Source organism: Carica papaya, chromosome 1 (genome assembly GCF_054855325.1).
Source record: "Carica papaya isolate Zhongbai chromosome 1, ASM5485532v1, whole genome shotgun sequence".
Lineage (NCBI taxonomy): Eukaryota > Viridiplantae > Streptophyta > Magnoliopsida > Brassicales > Caricaceae > Carica > Carica papaya.
The window spans coordinates 20,319,473-20,341,024 of record NC_142309.1 but is presented as its reverse complement, the minus strand read 5'-3'; the positions used below and the strand labels follow the sequence as shown (position 1 = coordinate 20,341,024).

General features: G+C 33.6%; 1 protein-coding gene and 1 long non-coding RNA gene across 4 annotated transcripts in view; both read right to left on the bottom strand.

Annotated features, from left to right (window-relative positions):
* The window catches only part of PRP40A (pre-mRNA-processing protein 40A), a 34,037-nt gene extending 18,453 nt beyond the window's left edge, over positions 1-15,584 (bottom strand). Inside the window, exons 1-11 of one of the 3 annotated variants that reach the window (XM_088221359.1) lie at positions 15,342-15,584; positions 14,717-14,779; positions 13,632-13,967; positions 13,354-13,530; positions 13,097-13,167; positions 12,819-12,888; positions 11,308-11,360; positions 11,173-11,230; positions 10,769-11,097; positions 10,603-10,675; positions 9,673-9,774 (exon numbers count right to left, since the gene is read on the bottom strand). In XM_088221359.1, coding sequence (XP_088077485.1) covers positions 9,673-9,774; positions 10,603-10,675; positions 10,769-11,097; positions 11,173-11,230; positions 11,308-11,360; positions 12,819-12,888; positions 13,097-13,167; positions 13,354-13,530; positions 13,632-13,967; positions 14,717-14,749 — 1,302 coding nt within the window. In that variant the 5' untranslated portion in view covers positions 14,750-14,779; positions 15,342-15,584. Of the gene's footprint in view, positions 1-9,672; positions 9,775-10,602; positions 10,676-10,768; positions 11,098-11,172; positions 11,231-11,307; positions 11,361-12,818; positions 12,889-13,096; positions 13,168-13,353; positions 13,531-13,631; positions 13,968-14,716; positions 14,780-15,341 lie in introns of those variants that run through there. The other 2 variants (XM_088221360.1, XM_088221361.1) reach the window with 2 other exon arrangements.
* Positions 15,585-16,857: 1,273 nt separating this feature from the next.
* Positions 16,858-20,077, bottom strand: LOC148270424 (uncharacterized). Its single transcript, XR_015819856.1, has 3 exons — positions 19,444-20,077; positions 18,363-18,587; positions 16,858-17,056 (listed from the first exon to the last, which is right to left on the bottom strand). It is a non-coding gene; the product is annotated as an uncharacterized LOC148270424 (long non-coding RNA).
* Between the last annotated feature and the right edge of the window lie 1,475 nt (positions 20,078-21,552).

Genomic DNA, 21,552 nt, shown 5'->3' with positions numbered 1-21,552 from the left:
TTCTATTCAGTTTTGTTGCCCAAAAAAATAAAATCCTGAAGGGGGGCCAGCCTTCTTTGCTGGATTCCACACCAGCACCAACCTTCATAGCCAAAAGAAGCCACACAGCCGCCGCCACCAGCCGCACACCAGAAGAGGCACCACCACCATAAGATGCACAACCAGCCAGCCACGTGACCAGCCCACCTGCAGCCATGCAGACTCTCCGGCGGTGTCTGCCGCCCAGGTGCTTCAGCACCCCCCAGCCATGCTTTAACTCCGGCCGCGCCCCTATCACACAGCTGCCTCTGTCCAGCCGCAGTTTGATTGCAGATGCCACTACCTAGCCACACCACAGCCGTGTCCAACCAACTAAATCCTTATTTTTTGGTTTATTTAATTGGTTCTAATTGCTCTTAAAATCTAAATTATGTCAGATGCTACATCTCATATCACTGGCAAAAATTCACACATGGAAACTTCTGCACAAACTAATGTGGAATTCCAGTCAATCCAGACTCTCTATTTTTTCAGTGGAAAAAACTACTTGAATTGATCACAATTGGTTCAGACCATTCTAAAAGGAAAAGAACAAAGCAGTCACGTTCTGGGCACTGAACCAAAATAGAGAGACCCGAATTTTGATACAGGGGATGAAGAGGATTCAATGTAATGGTTGCCTCTAGAACTCAATGACACTAAAAATAAGCAATATTGTTATGTCCTTACCCAACGCGAAAGAAGTATTAGATTCAACCACAGAAATCTATTCCAAGATAAAAGAAGCAATCTGGATCTAATGATCTTACTATAAAAGCTTGGTCAGCAAAATAGGGAAATAAATCGGTCACAGAGTATGCCAACCTATTAAAAAACTGGTGACAAGAGATTAATCAATATTGTTGCTTCATTATGGAAAGCAACAAAGATGTCACTACCCTGAAGAAGATGGTGGAGAGAGACAGAATATATTCACTTCATGGCAGAATTCAATGAAGAATACGATCATGTAAGAATTAAGATCCTGAAAAAAGAAAAAATGTCATTTCTGGATGAGGTAGTATCCATGGTTAGTGCTGTAGAAAGCAGGAGAAAGATTGTGCTACAATCCCACACTACTAACAACTCAGCAATGACAACTAAAGGCTCCAAACAATATCAACAAGGGAAAGAGTCAATTAACCACTGAAACACAGGAGAGCATAAGGACAATTTATGGTGTATCTTCTGTAAAAAGGTTCAACATACCAAGGAAAAATGCCCACTACCTCAAACAAAGAATAAGGATAGAAGAACTCCCTACAGAAGCCTTACAGACAAGGTCATGTAGTTTAATCTCCAAGAAGAAGAGAGACTCATTGACCTGAGTGAATTCAAAAATGAAATTGAACAGCTAAGAAACAGGCTTGAGGACTTGGAGAAACCCACAAGTAAATATTTGTTGGCACATTCAGGTATGTTTTTTCACTCACATGGCTTAAATGTCTTGGCTACACCATTTGAGAAATCATAGATTACAAACTCAAGAGCCACCGATCACATGATCAATTCCTCAAAGCACTTTTACACACAGTCCTAGTGCCCAAGTTGCAGGAAATTTGTTATTGAGATGGGTCTCTAAACACCATTGCAGGAATAGATACCATCAAGATTCATTCTAATCTGGTTCTTCAAAATGTGCTACATGTCCCTAAATTTTGTTCTAATCTAGTGTCAATCACTAAATTAACCAGGGACCTAAACTACAAAATAACATTTTTTTTCCTTCTCATTGTGATTCAAAATACTCGAGGAAGATAGTTAGACATGTTAAAACCAGGAACGAATTATACTATTTGGATGCACATAGACTATCACTCTCTACCACTACTATAGACTCTACCACCAAGCTCAGGCTCAACCACAAACAACTTAGTCATCCTTCCTTTTCCTTTTTGCAAGTTATGTTTCTTTTTTTAATTTAAAAACTTTATTGACCTGGAAATTTACACTACGATATAAGTGAATTTGTTAAACATAACCGTGTAACATATTCCAATAGTAATTAAAGAAGGAAATTTCATTTTTCATTAATTCATAGAGAGATTTTAGACTTGCTCACACTCCTAACATCTCTGGAGCTGGATGGTTTATGACATTCATTGATGATTGCATAAAAGTCGCATAACTATTTTTTCTCAAGGCAAAATCTAATATGGGTCACATAAAACTTCAATTTTACAAAATGATCAAACCCAATTAAAACCCACATAAAGATTTTAGACTAATGCAAAAGACCTTTTTATCATATATTGTCTTCCTTTTCCAACCAAGAAAGGATTATTCATGAATCATCATGTGTCTACACTCTATAACAAAATAGGTCACTTCCTTGCTACCACCCGAGCCTTCTTATTCTAAAACTATGTTCCTAAAAATTATTTGGGGAAGCAGTCCTTACTGCAATATACATTATCAACCAATTACCCTCCAATGTCTTTGATTTTAAAAGCCCTTACAGAATTCTTTCCAAATTTTACCCAGAAGTCAAGTGTCACAACCATCTAGTCCCTTCAACATTTAAGTGTGTCTCATTTTTTCATATCCATACTAACCAGAGAGGGAAGCTTGATCCCATAATTTAAAATGTGTGTTAGTAGGGTACTTCACTTCTCAAAAGGAGTATAAGTGCTATCATTCATCCATGTAAAATTTGTATCTGTGGATGAGACAAAATCCTATTTCACTCTACCTTATCTTCATGAGGAGCCTATTTAAAAGATAAGGAGATCTTTCAATGGACCTCAACTTTCCACAATCACCACATCCACCAACTTTATCAATTACCCACTAGAAGAACAAGCCTTACATGATACGAGATTTACTTAGGTGTATTCAAGGAAGAAAAATCCAAAGTCCTAAGCTGAGGCAAGGTCAAGCATCATAAATAAGTTAAGAAACTGGGGTAAGTTTGGAAAACCTAGCCAGCCTAATATAGATATGCCCATTACAATCCGTAAAGGAACTAGGGAATTCACCAAACATCTACGATATTCAATTTCACAGTTTTTGTCCTTCGACAAACGTTTTTTTTTTTTGAGATAATTGTCCTTTGACAAATGTTCACAATGCTACAAAAATTTTCTCATAAGTCTTAATATTGAATCTATTCTTAACACTATATATGAGGTATTATCCTATAAAAAAATGATATAACTATTGAAATGTAGTCACTAGAAGAGAAGCAGACATGAGACTTAGTAGACTTGTCCAAGAAATGAGACCCATGGGTTGCAAGTGGATGTTCACAATAAAAGTAAATGTTGATAAGGATTTCATGCTAAGTAGAATACTATATTATTTATAGTTATAATAGTATAATTATATCTTATAATTAGAGTTATAAACAATTTATATATATATTCTAAATATAAACAAAACATAAATAATAAAAATTAGAAATTTATTTTCTCCAAAAACTTCATGGTATCAGAGCGCCGGTAAAAAGTTGCAGCCGCACATTCGCAGGCGCCGGTAAAAACTGAAGTCGCACATCAACAATCATCGGTAAAAAAGTGCAGTCATACCTCCAAAAGCGCCGGTAAAAATATAAAACTACACAACCATAAGCGTTGGTAAAAAATTGCAGTCATACATCCTCATGCGTCGGAAAAAGTGCCGCACATCCCAAGCGCCAATAAAAAGGTGCAGTCGCACATCCGGAAATGCTGGTAAAAAGTTAAAGCCGCACATCCACAGGCGCTGGTAAAAAATTACAACTGCACATCAACAGATGCCGATAAAAAAGGTCACACCATTACCTTTTTCTCAACACATTCAGAGATCTGTCCGGAGAAAACATGCTAAGCCGTTTTAGAAGTAAACCCGAGCCATTTAGAGTCGAACCAGATTTTGTTCTGATTTTTTTTGTTGTCCTTTTTTGGCTCCTTGGTGCAGATAAGAGGTCCGTTTTTCATTACTGGGTAGTTTTTCTTCTTATTTTTAGTATTCTAAAATGACAGAAGCAAAAAAGGTGAGTGTTACTAGTTTTGATAATCCTTCATTACAAATCAGTCTCGTAAAACTTGATATAACTAATTATTTTACTTGGTTGAGATCTTATTTATTGTTCATTAAATCTACAGGATTGCAGGGTTACATTACTGGTGAGATAAAGAAACCACATGTTGATAATTTAGAATATAATAGATGAGACTCTGAGAGCTCATTGGTAATATCATGACTCATAAATTCCATACAAACCCATATTGTCAGAATATATCAGTTGCTTAACACTGCCGAAAAAATATGAAATGCAGCATCTCTTACATATTTATAGATGGATAATGACGCCTAGATTTATGAACCCCGGAACAAAGTTCATTGCACAAAATAAGCAGAGATGATTATTTCTCAATATTTTTCTAAACTAAATGGATTATGGCAGGAATTAGATTACTATCAACATTTTCAAGCAGAGTGCCCTGCAAATGCAGTCAAATTTTAAAAATTGATAGAAAAAGAACGAATTTATAATTTTTTAAGTAATTTGAACATCAAATATAATCAAATATGGATCTAAGTGCTTGGTAAGGATTATTTTCCTTCATTAGAACAACTTATGCTTATGTTCAGCAAGAAAAGAGTAGAAAAAAATGTCATTCTTCACATTGCACCAGTTGAGAAGGTTGGATTAGTTGTTCAATCTGATCAATTCAGAGATATATGGAAGCATGATTATTGTGGTAAGCCAAGACACAAAAGAAAAATTTGTTGAAAGTTGCATGAAAGACCAATTAGATGTCAGGGAGGAAGAAGAGGTGAAATCACAAGAGCTCAAGCAAATTTTGTTGAACTTAGGGAAACACCTGATTCACAATCCGTTGGAGCCTTTTTCACAGAAGAAATTCAAAATCTGAAGCGCCTTCTAAGTCAACTTAACTCTCTATCAACTGTTGGCACATCAAATATGGTAAAATCAGGTATTGTTGATCCTATTTCCACTCCTCATAATTGGATCATAAACTCTGAAACTAACAGACACATGACAGGCTCTTATAAAGAATTGTTAACATATTCTTCTTGTACTGAAGGGGATAATGTATGTATAGCAGATGAGTCATACACCCCTGTGTTAGGAACAGGTTCCATTAATTGTACTCCTACTATTACACTATTTTCAGTTTTACATGTGTTTAATTTTTCTAACAATTTTTTATCTATTAACGTTATAACTAGAGATTTCAACTGTAAAATTGAATTTTTTCCTGAGCATTACATCTTTCAGGATCTTCAAATCGAAAAAAGGATTGGCATTGGTAGACTGCAAGATGGCTTATATGTCTTGAATAAACATCTGAAGTTAATTGAAAATCAAGCAATCATTGGAAATAAAGAAGTCAATATGGAGATACTACAATGGCACCACCGATTGGAACATCTTTTCTTTTTTGTTTTAGAAAAAATTATTTAAAAGAACTTTTATGCAGTCTTTATTTTGTTATACATGCAAACTTACTAAACATAAGAGCAGCTCTTATCATTTAAGTAATAATAGAAGTAATGACCATTTTATGACTATTCACTTTGATATGTGAGGACCTACTCAGAATACCTCTCTTTCTATTTATAAATAATTTGTTATTTTTGTTAACTGTTGTACTAGATTAACATGGATTTATCTATTAAAAACAAAATGTGATGTATTTTCATATTTTTTATCTTTCCACAAAATGATATATACACAGTTTGGTGCTAAAGTTAATATTCTGTGAACTAACAATAATACAGAATATATGAATAATGGATTATGTGCCTACTTGGAGTCAAATGGGATAATTTATCAGACAAATTGTACCTACACCAGTGAACAAAATGGGGTTGCTAAAAGAAAAAACAAACACATACTAGAAGTAACTCGGTCACTAATGTTCACCATGAATCTACCAAAGAATTACTGGAGAGATGCAATTCTCTCAGTTATCTATGTTTGCAATAAAATGTCTTTGCGGGTCTTGAATTTTAAAAATCTTATGGAGATTTTGTAAGGAAAAAATTTCTATATTGTTTCCTCAAAAGTGTTTGGATGTGTGTGCTTTGTTCATGCTAAAAATGTGGGTAAACTAGAACCTAAAGCTCTTAAATGTGCATTTGTTGGATATTCTTCTACCCAAAAAGACTAAGTGTTATCATCCATCATTTAGAAAATAGTTTGTAACTATGGATCTTACCTTTAAAGAGAATAAGTCTTACTTCAACTCAAACCCAACACCTCTTCAGGGGGAGAGTGAGAAAGAAGAAGTGATACCTAATTGGGTAACAATTAAGAATCACGTTTAGGGAAAAAAATTTATTACAGAAAGTTTTGATCAAGAAAATAATGTCGGATGTCTAGATAAACCAAACTTGAAAAGATATTCAAGGAGAGAGAAGTATGAAAAAGCCATTATTCAGTCTGTCCCAGGTCAAAAATTTTCTTTGGTTTCAGAAGATACTAGTAACTTATCTTTCTCTTGTGATTATCAGATAAACCTATTACTAATAGAAAAAGAACGAGAACTTGCACTAAGCACCCTATATCTAACTTTGTTTCCTATGACTCTCTATCTCCCTCCTATAAAGTCTTTATCTTGTCTGTTTCTTCTGTATCTATTCCATAGAATTTAAAAAAAACTATAAGAGATCCCAAGTGGAAGAAAGTCATGATTGAAGAAATGAGAGTATTGACAAAGAATGAAGCATGAGAACTTGTTTCACCTCCACATGGAAAGAAAATAGTTGGTTGCAAATGAGTGCTCACTGTAAAACACAAAGCAAATGGATCAATCGAAAAGGTACAAAACTAGATTGGTGGCTAAAGGATTTACTAGAACCTATAGGATTGGCTATCAAGAGACATTTGCACCTGTTGCGAAGATGAACACAATTAGGATACTTTTGTCTTGCACAGCTAACCTTTATTGGGATTTACAACAGTTTGATTTAAAAAATACATTCCTCTATGGAGACTTAGAAAAAGAGATGTACATGAAAATTACACCAGAATTTGAAGATGAGAGGATGCAATGAAAAGTTTGTCAATTAAAAAGGCCTTATAAAGATTAAAACAGTCTCCAAGAGCATGGTTTGAACGGTTATGATCTCTTTTTGATCTCCAAGGCCTTATATGATCTCTTTTTGATATCAACAAAGCAATACGGATCATACTTTGTTTATTAAACATTGTGAGGGTAAGGTCACTCTTCTCATTATTTATGTGGATGGTATTGTGCTGACTGAAGATGATACAAAGGAGATGGCTCAATTGAAGGAACTTCTTGTTCAAGAGTTTGAAATAAAAAATTTAAGGAAATTGCAATACTTCTTGAGAATTGAAGTTGTCAGATTCAAAAAAGAGATCTTCATTTCTCAAAAGAAGTATATCTTACACTTACTAGAAGAGACTGGTATGATGGGTTACAAGCCGACAGAATCACCTATTGAGAGCAACCACAAATTGCAAAGCACACACATCCAAATACTGATATAGCATATGCAGTTAGTCTTCTGAGCCAGTACATGCATGATCCTCGTGAGACTCATTTACATGTTGTCTTCCGCATATTATGATACCTAAAATCTGCACCGAGAAAAAGTCTGTTTTTTTCTAAACATGATCACCTTAAAATATAAGTATTTACGAATGCCGATTGGGTTGCGTCCCTAGATGACAGAAGATCAACTACAGGTTACTGCACATTTATAGGAGGCAACTTAGTCATATGAAAAAGTAAAAAATAAAGTGTGGTTGTTTGCTCCAATGTTGAGGCAGAATATAGAGCAATGATCCAAAGAGTATGTAAAGTACTATGGTTGCAAATGCTAATGAGGGAATTAAAACTGCTTAAAGATGAGAAATTATCCCTATTTTGTGACAAGAAAGTAGCAATTAATATAGCACGTAATCCAATTCAACATGACAAGACAAAACACATTGATATTGATCAACACTTCATAAAAAAAAAGGTGATTGGTGGCTCTCTATGCTTATATCATGTATCTTCTGGCGACCAAGTGGCTAACATTTTCACTGAAAAACTATGCAACAAATCTCTTCAGAACCTGATTTGCAAGTTGGGCATGTGTGATATCTTTATTCCAACTTGAGGGGGAGTGTTGATAAAGATTTCATGCTAAGTAGAATACTATATTATTTAGAGTTCTAATAGTATAATTAGAGTTCAAATAGAACAAGAATAACTAATTTATATATATCTTCTAAATGTAAACAAAACATAACTAAAAAAAATTATAAGTTTATTTTTTCTAAAAACTTCAATAAGATGGAGCATTTGAAAGCTATAAAGCTGGACTAGTAATCAAAGGTTATATGCAAATTCATGGAATAAACTATTAAGAGACATTCGCACCAATTACAAAAAAGAATACAGTGCAAGTTTTGTTATCTCTAGTTGTTTACTTCAACTAGCAGTTACAACAAGTTGATGTTAAAAATGCATCTCACAGAGAGAGTTATAAGAAAATAGCTATTTGGAAAGTCCACCAGGATTTGCCAATAAAACAGGTACAAATGTGTAAACTGTATAAAACACTTTATGGGCTCAAGCAATCACCTAGAGCATAATTTTAAAGTAATGTTGGGCATGGAATACAAGCAGAGTCAAGGAAATCACACCCTCTTTATCAAGCAAAATCCTATTCAGGTAGAGTTATTAAACTCATATTCAAGGAGAGTTACCAGCAGGAGGAGCAGCTAGGGGTATCCTTCTGTTGTGGAAAGAGGGATCGATAGAATGCTTGAAGTTGTCGGAGGGTGAGTGTTCTAATTCTTGCTTGTTTAAAGATTAAAGGAACAAACAAAAATGGGCATCAATCAGGAAGGTGTAACCTGCTGCTCCTCTTTACAACCTGGGGAACACTCATATTAAGGGAGATCACACCCTCTTTATCTACCGCTCTTTATCAAGAACTCATATGGTTGCAAATCTCCTCTGCCCTCTTACAAAGATACCATCTGTTGACCAAAATATTTTCCCTCCACTTCTCAATGGTGGACATTTGCCATTGCCCAATATGATCTCTGAAGCTTACATTGATGCAGACTATACAGGACCGACGACAAACAGAAGATCTACTACAGGCAACTATACCTTACTTGAGCTGACTTGGTCACTTAGATGAGTAAAAAGCATAATGTAGTTGTAATATCAAGCGCAAAATCAAAATTCCAAGCAATGGCACAAGGAGTATGTGAGTTACTGTGATTGAAGAGATTCTTCGAAGAATAAAGAGTCAAATGAAATGGCCTAATGTGCCTTTATTGTGACAATAAATCAACAATAAACACTACTCACAATCCTCTATAGTATGACAGAACAGAACACATTAAAGTTAATAGGCATTTTATCAACGAAAAGCTAAACAGTGGCCTTATATATAACCCCTACATGTCTACCAAGTCGCTATTTGCAAATTTGTTAACTAAAGGTTTGAATAATCCAACATTCTAAACTATTATTACCAAGGTAGGGATGGACACAACTTGAGGGGAAGCGTTAAAGAATGTACCATATATAAATAAAGCTAACTATGTTAAAGAATACCCCTTTGTAATTAATTGTAGTTTTTCTTTTTCTTGATCCCTATAACTTATATATATAGGGACCTATTATTCAACGAGAATACAACACAAATATTCTTGACAAAAGCTTATACCTGTTTACTGGCATAAACTAATGGCTCATCATCATTTGTTTTATCTTCTAGAGGCGTCACATTAACTTTTCCAGCTACGGCCATTCCCTTTCTTGCTTCCTGCTAGCAAATGCAACAAACATGTCAAATAAAGCAAACCTAATACATATAAAGTTATCCTGTAAAGCATGGAATTTAGCCATTAGCTACAGCTAGGATTATTATGATATTGATTCTGTGACCTCAAATTTGTGCACAACAATACATATGGTAAGAACCAAATAAAAAAAGAACCAAGTTCCCGTTTCATGAAGAGATGGTTGTTCTGTTGCTTCATACAGAATCTACATGGTGTTAGCAAAAATCCTAGATAGAAACGCTAATATTGAAGATGAACAAAACATACAGCTGGAGATTTAACCTCTTCACTTTTTCTTTAATGTTATTCATGCATTCTTTTATATTATTAATTCCCAACATGCATTAAAATTTCTTGATTTCTTCTAAAAGGGTAAACCAAGGTGCACTACATTTTCTTACAGGCAAGAACGTATAAAAGATCACTCATAAGGCACCAAGAATACATACAACTAACGCAATAGTTTTTGCCACTGTGTCAATTTTTTTCAGTTATCTTTCTTTTCTCTTTTCTTAGATTGTTTCTCAACAAAACATTCCAGCAAATTTATCCTGTATCACATCATAATATCCCAGTTGCAGCCATAAGAAATCACATGCTATCTTTTTTCTTTTCCTGGTCTGCAAAACATAAGGTTAAACAGTAAAAATGAAATAATTTCAGTACTAATTAAAATTAAAAGGGATGGACAGAACATGCATCCCAATTTAAAAATTCAAAAATAGATCCAAAAAAAACTAATAACCTATATGCGTGAATGTGTGTGCATGGAGTGTGTATATCCATATATATCCTTTCAAAATGAGCCATGCCTCAATGTCTTGAGTAGAAGCTGCATCTACAGTATTCAGAGCAGTCTGGAATGTTAAATTGTTAAAGCCACTCCTGAAAAGATAATATGGGAGCAGTCACTAGTCAGTCAATTTAATCATCCAATAAGATGATTAAAAAAACTAAAGAACAAAAAATAACTCATACATCATTGTTGTGCTGGCATTAACAGTTGCAACTGCACTCGGCAAAGGAGTTACAGTCACCACAGGGGGCAGAACTCCAGTTGCACTTGTTGCAGCAGATTGTGGCACAGACCCAGGGAGTGCCACTTGGACAGGATTAGCAACAGCAGGTGGAACAGAAGCAGGACTTTGAGCCACTCCAGGTGCAATTGAGGGAGTGCTAGAGACAACAGAAACTGTTGCAGGCGTTTCAGTCAAAGATACAGCAACAGCATCCGGAGCTTGAGAAGTTGCTCCAGTTTCTGATTGGGTTCCTTGGCTAACTGCAAGTTGAGCCTGTTCCCGAGCTAACTGGAATAAAAATATAAAATGAGTTCATGCGAATTACAAGCAAAAAGGAAAGATGAGAAGATAAATATTAAAAACCTTCAATTCCTCAGGCATTGACCATTTGGACTGCTTTGTAATCTTGTTGTAATAATACCTGCACAAAATTGCATAAAGATCATTGAAACCTAAATTTACTAGAAAGGTGTGAGGTTAAATGATGTGAAAACTTACTTTCTTCCCTCTGGTGTTGAAAATTCCTTCCAGACAGTTGATGCATCAGCCCTCTGTCACAAAGAAGGCAAATGTTAGTCTCAGAACTGAAACTGATACGGGAAAATCATTCAAGTACAAATAAAGATGAGTCATTTTACAACTATTAAGAAAAAAACATAAATGTGTTCCAACAGGGAGAGCAAAAGCCACATGAAACCTTGACTAACATAAAGGAGAGTGAGTATTTCCCATACAAAACCTTTAACAATGGAGAACTAGGCAATAAATTTTCAAAAACTACTTAATACAAATACTCTATTGCTTTGATTGGCAACAACAAATTTGCAAAATAAAGAAGAATATGTTTAATCATAGTTATATAACCAATTCCGTGCTGCAACATAAAGAATTGTAGCATCAAAGTTTTTGTTCTTTTGGAAAGTTATCATTAAAGTTTATAATCTGCAACTCCATCAACATTTTCTAGCTGCTTTCTGTTACGTAAATAATAAATTTGGTTCGCATAATACAATTTCTTCATGTCATGAATCCCGAACACCATCACATAGAATGCAGATGAATCCTCCTCAAAAAAATGTATAGGAATCTACAGCAACATAAAATTCATACCAAAGTATTAAAAAAAAGAAATCACAAAAGAATGCAATTTTATGGTGGACAATGAGCACCATCGGAACAGCATTTCATACCTTTATAAAGCAGTGGCACAATCTGTAAGATGAAACAAAGCAAATACTTGCAAGGAAAATGTTATAAAAATAAATTAAAAAAAAAAGAAAAAGCAGTATAAAATTGGGACTTCATTTGAATGAATGAAATAATAGATTGATACCACATGGATATACGATACACAGGTTAGTGATTGTTAGTGTGCACCTCTTAAACAATAAAAGTGAGATGCACAAATGTATCTGTTAAAAATAGATAGACAGGATATTGAAAGAAAAAAAAAATAGATTGTCAGGAGATCTATCACATGCAAGGGACTAATAAGAAACAAGATGAAAGGAAAATAGTGAACATATTTATATGTGAGGAAATTTCTCAAAGAGATGATAGCTGCCAGAGGAGAGAGGTACAGCCTCATCATAACCTCCATACGGAGTGTATATTCTCATGAACTGGGGAAAAATTAATGCTTTTTTTTTTAATATAGTTCCCATACATTTAATCACCATTTTACATAATAACATTTTCCCTACATGATAAATAAGATGAAACTAGCAAATATTGTCTGCCTTGAGAAAGTGAAAGCCCACCTTCAAAGTGAACAGATAGATCAGTCGTTAAATTTCTCCAGACTTGCCATGACCTCTACAGACCAGTAGAAAAACATGCAAAGAAAAGGGAATACACATAAAACAATTTTGACCAATTTAACTGTGGCTACAATTTTTAGCATCCATAAAAGAGAATGCATCTTGTGCAACTAGCACAGCATGTCAAACAAATGCGTCACCGGAGGCAACGTCTTAATAGATCACCAACATGTTTGATGCACAACTCACCTCCATTGGCGTCATCAACTCCAGAGGTTTTTCCCAGCTAGATTGTTTAGTCTGTTTGTTATAGTAATATCTGAAAGAAAAAATACACTTTCAGAGATCTGTGCACAAAAAAAGACTAGGATTCCACGGCGAAAAACTTTCAGTGGTTTAAAAAAATTTTACGACAATTTACTAGTAAATGATACTAATAACCAAAAAAAAACTTAATGCTTGAAACTCGACTTCCAAATATTATAACAGGCCATATGTAGAGAGAATGATAACTCTTGCATTTTTACCTTCTCCCATCAGCAGATGTATGCTCTTGCCAGTCAGAGGATTGCTGAGTGTGGCTAGGGGTGTTTAAAGCCTAAATATTCAGAAGGCATAAAATAAACAAAATAAGGTCAACAAGTGTAAGACTGCATTGAGAAAATAGGGCAAACAACTAAGAATAAATGAAACATTCCACTTCTTATTAACCAAACTTTAAGAAGAAAAATAATTAATAATACAAATTTTATACAAAACTTGCCTGATCTGCAGAAGAAGTTACCTGAGTTTGTTGGCCAGCCTGTTGCATTGGTGGAACAAGTGATAAAGTTTGATTGGTAGACGTCAACCAAGGTTGTGCAGCAACAGGTGTAACGTTAGGATGCATTTGGGAATTCGGCTGGAACTGGGACGATGAGTTGATATTGTTTTGTAGCTGGCCATAAGAAGGTGGTACGAACTGATGCATAGGAGAATTATGAAATTAGGAGCAACGAGAAAAAGAAATCCTGAATGCTAAGATCAAGTGACAGAACGAGTAGAATAGATGTGCGGCCTCACAGTATACGATGAAGAAAGAGGCATTCCCGAGGCACCTAGTCCAGGCATATTATTATTTAAAGGAGGGCCAATCTGCTGCGCCTGCGGTGAGCCAGATGTAAGAGGCCTATTTGTTTGAACATATTGTGCAGGTATAGCCTGTGATGAAGGTGTGACTTGAGCAGGCTGACCTGGCCTCAGAGGAAACTGTTGCATTGGTTGAGAAAACTGCAGTTGCTGATTTTGAACAGTTGGCATCCCAATATTCGAAGAAGGTATTTGTCCAAGGGGGCGAAACTGCTGTGATGGCGCTGGAATGAATGGCTGTCCTTGTTGTGCAGGCACCATCGGTCGGAACTGCAATGTAAGTTTTGCGGTCAATATAATCTCTAGAGAGAATACATGACAAAGGTCATCAAACAGAAAGACAAGAGGACAAACACTTCAAACAATTGACCTGAAAGCAGGAGAAACACTTCAGCATAGAGACTTGAGAGATGGAATCATAGATGCACTCTATACATGTATATATCTATATGTACTCTACCTGTATATACATATTATAGAGAGAGAAGAGCAAACGTCCCTAATGAATGAACTCAAACAAACAAGAAGATCATAAGTAATTTACATGTAGAAATGCAAAAACAAATGTCATTTATTACCAAAGAGGCTGCGCCAATTTTTTGTTACGAAAGCAAAAATTCTACATTAATGATGACGGATAATCGCACTGACTAGAAACTCTAAAAAGAAAAATAATACTCAAGAAAAGTTTTAAACATCAATAATGTCAGATGAGCACTTTTGCGTAAAATCTAACAAAATATGATACTGCTGCTTAGGAGTTGGAATATAGTAAAAACAATCAAACTATAAGCTTTACTACATTTAAACTGCTTACAAACAGCCATCTGTGAAATGCCAAGTTTAAGGCTGCTTTTGTTTTCTCATGTTGAAAATATATCTATATATTTAGCAACCCCTTCAAGTGTTTCAAATATTATAATATTTGCAAACACCATAATAACATTTCAAATATTATAATAACCAAAAACTTTCTATTAAGGAATATGAGAAATTAAATGATAGAAACAGCATTCCACCTGTGCACCAGAAGATTGAGGATTATTGGCCATTCCAGCGCATATGCGAGCCTCCTTAAAATGCTAAAGGAAAACGGGGAAAAAACGAAAGTCATTACCAACAAAAGGTTAACAAAGTTTGTAAAACAGTAATTAGCATCCAGGGTTTCATGCTACCCCAGCTATCTGAAGAGAGGACTGGCTATCATCAACTCAGTCTACTTCACATCTGCTCTGCATTAATTTGCTTAAAGCAAGGCTACCATAGTACCAACACTTTACAACTGGTTTCTTTTCGTATGACATCAGAATTAAGATAAAGCTCGTAAATCTATCACTTCATAAGGCAAATAAAATTATCAATTAACCAGAAGCAACATTTAGACTTCAAGAAACTTTAACCCAGTGATATACTTAAAGGATGTTCGTGAAGTTCACATCAGAACGAACCCAAATTCCACAGTACTCTCCCTTTAGTTGTCAAGAAATTCCTCTAACCCAGAACTAGTTACAAATCCTGTTGGCCCGTCAAATTTTCAAATTCTACGTCCTCCTCCTCGCACTTGCGGGGAACAAAACAGCTTTGGGATCGGAACGGGAGATGAATGTAAATAAACAAAACATTAACTATAAAAGCTAAACTTACAGGCGAAGGCTGGTAAAAAGATGAAGATACCGACGAGGTAAAGGACGACGATGGCTTGCAAGACGAGACGGTCGCTTGGATCTCACGCTGTCTGTCGACTATTAGGTGCTAGGGTTTAAGAGGGAAGACGATAAATTTTTAAGGAAAAAAAAAAAAAAGAAGTCGGCTAGTAATAATAGAAACAAAAATGGCAAGAGCATTTTGATTCGGGCGGCACTTCTCTCCGCTTGTGGGTGAGCTGCTAGGTCCTACTCCCATTTTCCACAAAGGCTATGACCCTCCAGGGACAAAAAAAAAAAAAAAACTAAAAGAAAAAAGAAACGGAGAAATAAAATTTTTAGGGGGAAATTTTATTTTTTAATTAAATTAAGTACTTAAACGATAAAATTAATTAAATTAATATTTTTTTGTTTTTATGTGATATAAAATATATATATATGTGTTATTGTTTTAATTAAAAATAAATTCTAAATGGTACTAAAAATATAAATATATATTTTCTATGAATAATTTATAACACAATATAATAATTAAAGATTTACATTTTGTCTTATGTATAACTTTTTCTTGTTAAATTTATAAAATCAAATTTATATTTTGCACTTAATTCATTATTTTGTATTTTACTGATTTTGTAATTATATAACAAAATTATTTTTTCTTTTAATATATAAGTCTAACTATTATAAATTATAAAATCTAAATATTATTATTTATTTCAAAGATATTGGGAAATAGGCTTATTCAATACGTTGCACGTGTACTTATAAACGTTTATAATATGAAATAAATTATTTTGTGTAATATTTATTAAATATTATGATATCATATTTTTATTAATAGTTTAATAAATTTTTGATATTTAATTAATATAATTTATAAAATAAATTTTATTCAATACATTATTAATAAAAATATGATAAACTATTAATTTATACATATTATATAATATTATTTTTTTAATTTAATAAATAAATGACTCAAATTACATGAAAGCAATAATCAAAATTCATTATTAATTTCTCTAGTGAGTTAAATTAAGTAATATTTTATATTATTAAATTTTAAATGAAATAGTTGCAAATTTATTAAAATTATTATAAATTACAATAGAACTATTATTACTTTATATAATAATGTTACAGTTCAAGAATTAATGATTTTTTTAATATAACATAAAAATATGATTTGAAAGTAAGTTATTAATTTTTATACATAAATTAGTCGAGGTACATGCATGTAATATAATTAATCATGGTTTTATAAATGACAAACCAAAGCTACAAAGTATAACACTATTCAATTCAGTTTTTCCCATATTTTAGTTATTTTAAAAATAATTTTTAATTAAATAAATAAAATACAATTATTTTTTAGGATAATAAAACTTTATGTAACGCCCCTTTTTTTTTCTCTTTCAACGGTATTGTCTCAAATAGATTAGTATACAAAACACTCGTATCTCATTTTAAATCAATTACATGCATAAAAAAAAATATTGCAACCAATTACTCAATTTCTAGTAGAAATTTTCAACCATAAATATATCAATATAGTAACTTACGAATTTCATAAATCTTTATTTTTACATATGATTTACACTGCTACCAAACACGTAACTATCATGTTCTACCAGTAGTAAACTTTGTTCCATTTCCTCTGCACACTAGGTTCGGAAACCTACAACTCCGATCCCGTTTCCAATCCTACTTCATCTGTAATTAATAGAGAATAAATACATATAACTCAGTACAGTAAATTTAAATTACAAATATAGCATGGAAACCCAATTAAAAGCTTATTCTTATATGTTTTCCCTTCCTGTTACCTTGGTCATGCTTTCTTCCTACCCCCGATACTACTCATCTAACTCTGTTGTACTACCACGTCTACTCGATGATCTATTATCAATACTACTAGGTGTGCTCACCCCCTAAAACCATCCCCTCATACTTGATATAGTCACTCACCCACACTGTAACCCGCATCTGTCACCAGTATCGGTGACAATTCTTTACTTTTCCATCGCTCGACCCTAACTAACCACCCACCCACACAACATTATTGTTTTCTTTCGTCACTAACATCGACGACTAAACTCATCACGAATCTGACAACTCGCAAGCATCACCACTGTCGACGACCGACTTACCATTTCTAAGTGACAACAACCAATATCGGCGCCCCCTCCCCCCCCAAACTAATGTTACTGCTACCACACCCCGTCCCTACTCAATATGTCCCACATACATGCATACTTTACTCATATGCCTGTCATTCCAACTTTAATTATTATCAAACAATCAACATTACCATGCAGTTCTCAAATCTACAAGCATATTTAAATAATATACACCAATACACACCCACACAAACACACATACACACAAAACACACCTACATAAATACACATCCACACTAAATACTCACATACACAACCCCTACATTCACACGCTCATTGTTTCCTAACCTTCATCCCATTCCCATTTTTTTTTCTCTTCCACTCACCTCACCCTGCATTTCACATATCATTGTCACTCATCCTAACCGTTTCACTCTCTGTCCCTCTCTTCTCTTCTCTTTGTGTTTCTCGGCTCCTAGCACTCTTCTCTCTGTTATCACTAATCTCTCACAGCACATCGCCTCTCCTCCTTTGGATTTTCTTACACCTATTCACTCACTTCCTCTACTTCCTTTTCTCTCATTCCTCTCACCGTAACTGAAACTTTGCCTTCACTCTCCCATTTCTCATTTCCTCTACTTCATTTTCTGATTCTTCATACTGTCTAGACGATACCTCTTTGTACCTATCGGTCTCTCCTTCCGCGGCTTCCTCCACCTCTCTTCACTCACAACATCAACCCACTGTTCCGCCACTCACGATCTCTCTCTGCTCTTCTATTCCATCAATCAGAATTTCCTGATTCCATTTCCTTTACTGTTTATATCTTCATCCAATATTTACAGAAACAAATCCATATTTCATCATCATTCTATATTCAGTATTTAATTTCACCATACCTCCGGTCTCTATTTTTTTCGTACTTCCGTAGTTCGCACCGTCGCCTTCCTCCTTCTCCCACTCGTTCTTCTCGTTCCTTCCCTCTCCGACTTTCCTATTTCTTGAATCTTCTATCACCAGTTTCTTTCTTCCTTTTCCCGTTCTCCATTTTTATACTCCCCCTAACACGCATCTTAGCTGTCCATCCCCTCTCCCCATCTGCACGCATCCTATCCGTCCATCCCCTGTATATATATATATATATATATATGTTTATATACTGTTATCATATATATATATCCATATATAAAGACAACAGACAAATTTTTTTCCCCACCCAACTATCAGTTATTACATTTTAAATACAAAAATAATTTTTAAATCAGAAATTGTAATACATAATTTTTAATAAATATTTTTATTTTTACTAAAAAATTATATTTAAAAATTTTAAAATCAAAACTTTTATTTTGTAGTGACACAATTTTTTATAATTATTTTAATTAAACACTTAATAATTATAATTAAAAGTATTTTCTTTTATTTTAAAAATTATAATACAAGTCATAGTCCACCTAATTACATAATTTTATGTATTATATATTTAAAGCCGTAGTTGACTTGCAACATATCAGTTCAAAATTTTTTTTAATCAGATTAGATTTATACAAATGCTGAATTGAATATGGTGGTCCGATGGGACGGTAAAATAATTTAGAAATTAAAATTATTTTCTAATCCAATACACGTAAAAGTAATATAAAAATTAAACTAAAAATAAAACAATTATTGATCATGTCAGTAAACAGACAAGTCTCAAGACGGCATTTAACCACAAAAAGAAAATGTAAGAAAATTACACTCCCTGCTGAATAATTACTTCTCAATACACAACAGAAAATTAAAAAATAAATAAATACAAATTCCAGAAAATTATAATATATATATATATATGTAATATCTATCTTGTAAATTTTAAATTTTCCTACCAGGAAAAAGAAACTCACAACTCTCTGTTTCTTCTCTGAGACGGAACCCGGGAAATTCTAATTACCAACAAATCATTTTCATTGACACTGCAAGAATGCTTACAAGACAAACCTTGCAGGACACCTCTCTTCACTTTCGACCCAATCACAGAACCCTCTTTCTCCTTCTTTCTCGAGCTCCTGGTGCACTCTTCGTACGCCGCCCGAAACGGGTCTAGCCGGCCGTCTTGCATCTTAACACCGAACCGTCGACTCGGCGTTTCGCTTCTCATCGGCGGCTGAAACGTGCACGGAGGAAGAGGAATATTCTGAACATCCTTGGAAATAGTAAAGTCGGGTTTCTTGATTTGGCAAGGAGGGGGAGGAAGCTGTTTGGAGTGAGAATTAGAAAGGAAGAGATTAGAGGTAGTGATGGTAATCGCCTTGGAAACTCCAGGTTTGTTTTCCCAGGAGAAGGGAATTTTTGCTTCTCGTGAGTTGTGGTTCATTTTTTTGATATTGACAAGGAGGGATTAGGGGATTTTGATTTTTCATTAAGAGTGAGAGGTTTTTATATTGGTTGAATGAGTTGGTTAGTGCCGAGGAAAATCAGCTTTCTAACAGAATTGAAAGGAAAAGACAAGCGGGTGAGAATGAAATTGGAAGAGTGACCGAGTCATTTTGTGGGTCTGCATCACGTATGAGAGGTTGTTGAGTTTGATTGCAAAATGGGTTGAGAGAAAAATGACAAAATAAAGTTTGATTGACTCAATAAATAAAAATATTAGCCATAGCTCTTTGCTGCTCCAACTTATATTCATTTCGTCCGCAAATATAATAATTTTATTAAAACTAAACTTAATTTAATTACCGTAATTTTATTAATAAATTTATAAATTAAATTTTTATTGTCTCAATTAATTAAATATTATTATAGGTCAGTCAAAATTCATAATACACCTTTCACACAGTAGAAATTGCAAGTGTATTGGGTTTTGCTATACAGTATGTGTTATTCATAGTATAGTGTTAGCATAGAAAATATTTTATTTGAAAATAGTGATAGTGCAAATATATGTCATGCTTTAACCCAAGTTCAAACAAATTTTTGTGGTTGCTTTTTTCAATTGCACCACTAATTGGTTTATGGATGCGATTATAGTAGTGGATCTAACTTTTAACTTGGTTTCTTAAAAAATTCATATAACCAAAAATTTTGAATTTAAAATTTTTTATATTAAAAATATTATTTAAAATAAATATAAAGTAATGAACATTTGTGACTCGCGATGTTTCAAATAAATCACAAGAGTTTTAACTATTAAATTACTAATGTTGTCATTATATATTTTATATTAGTTTTTATAAGGCAGTTTTGTCTTAATTTTACAACGATTAAAGGTATTGTTTGAATAAAATAATTTTTTTTTTATATATAATTTACTCCTTGCCATTTCCTATTTATAGTGGTAATTGATTAGTATTATCAATACATATCATGTAAGATTTAAAATATTCAAATTATTGACTTCATAAACTTTGCTTGTATACACAAAATTTGAAAGTTGAGCATTTTCAAGTTGATTATAATGTAAATATAATATTAAATGTCAAAATCCCAAACTATTGACTGCGTGCATTTTGTTTTTGTTACGGGCTAGAATTACACCAACCCCAGGTGGCTGAAATTTGTCTTACACCAATTGCGAAGTCAATTGATTTTGTAGCTTATCTGGTTTATTAAATCATATTCAACTAGAAGGAATTAAATCAATACAGGTGGCTTTAAAGTGTTGACATATTATTTTTCATATGCATGTAAAATGATTTTATGTATACAATGAATATTTAGTTCATGCGTTGTAAATTTCATATTTAAGTTATATATTTTATTATGCTTCAATTGAAAATTTTAAATTAAGTTTTTATCTTATTGTACATATTTAAAATATAACAGCCACTAGATGTTTCTTCTTTTTTTGTACAATGAGAGGTAAGAGCTAAAAGAAAATTAAAAGATCATTGTACACATTCTGAGCCAAAAGACATTCATGATATCGACAGTGATAAACTGTTGGAGATCATTCAATACTTGAACATGAGAATGAAGGCCCACTGTTAGAGAGAAATCAGGATTCACCAATCAATCAATACATTTATTTCATTCACAATAGACATGTTGGATTTGGATCTGCTAATTCTGCAGTAGCAAGTACTTAATAGCACTAACGAAAGCGACATG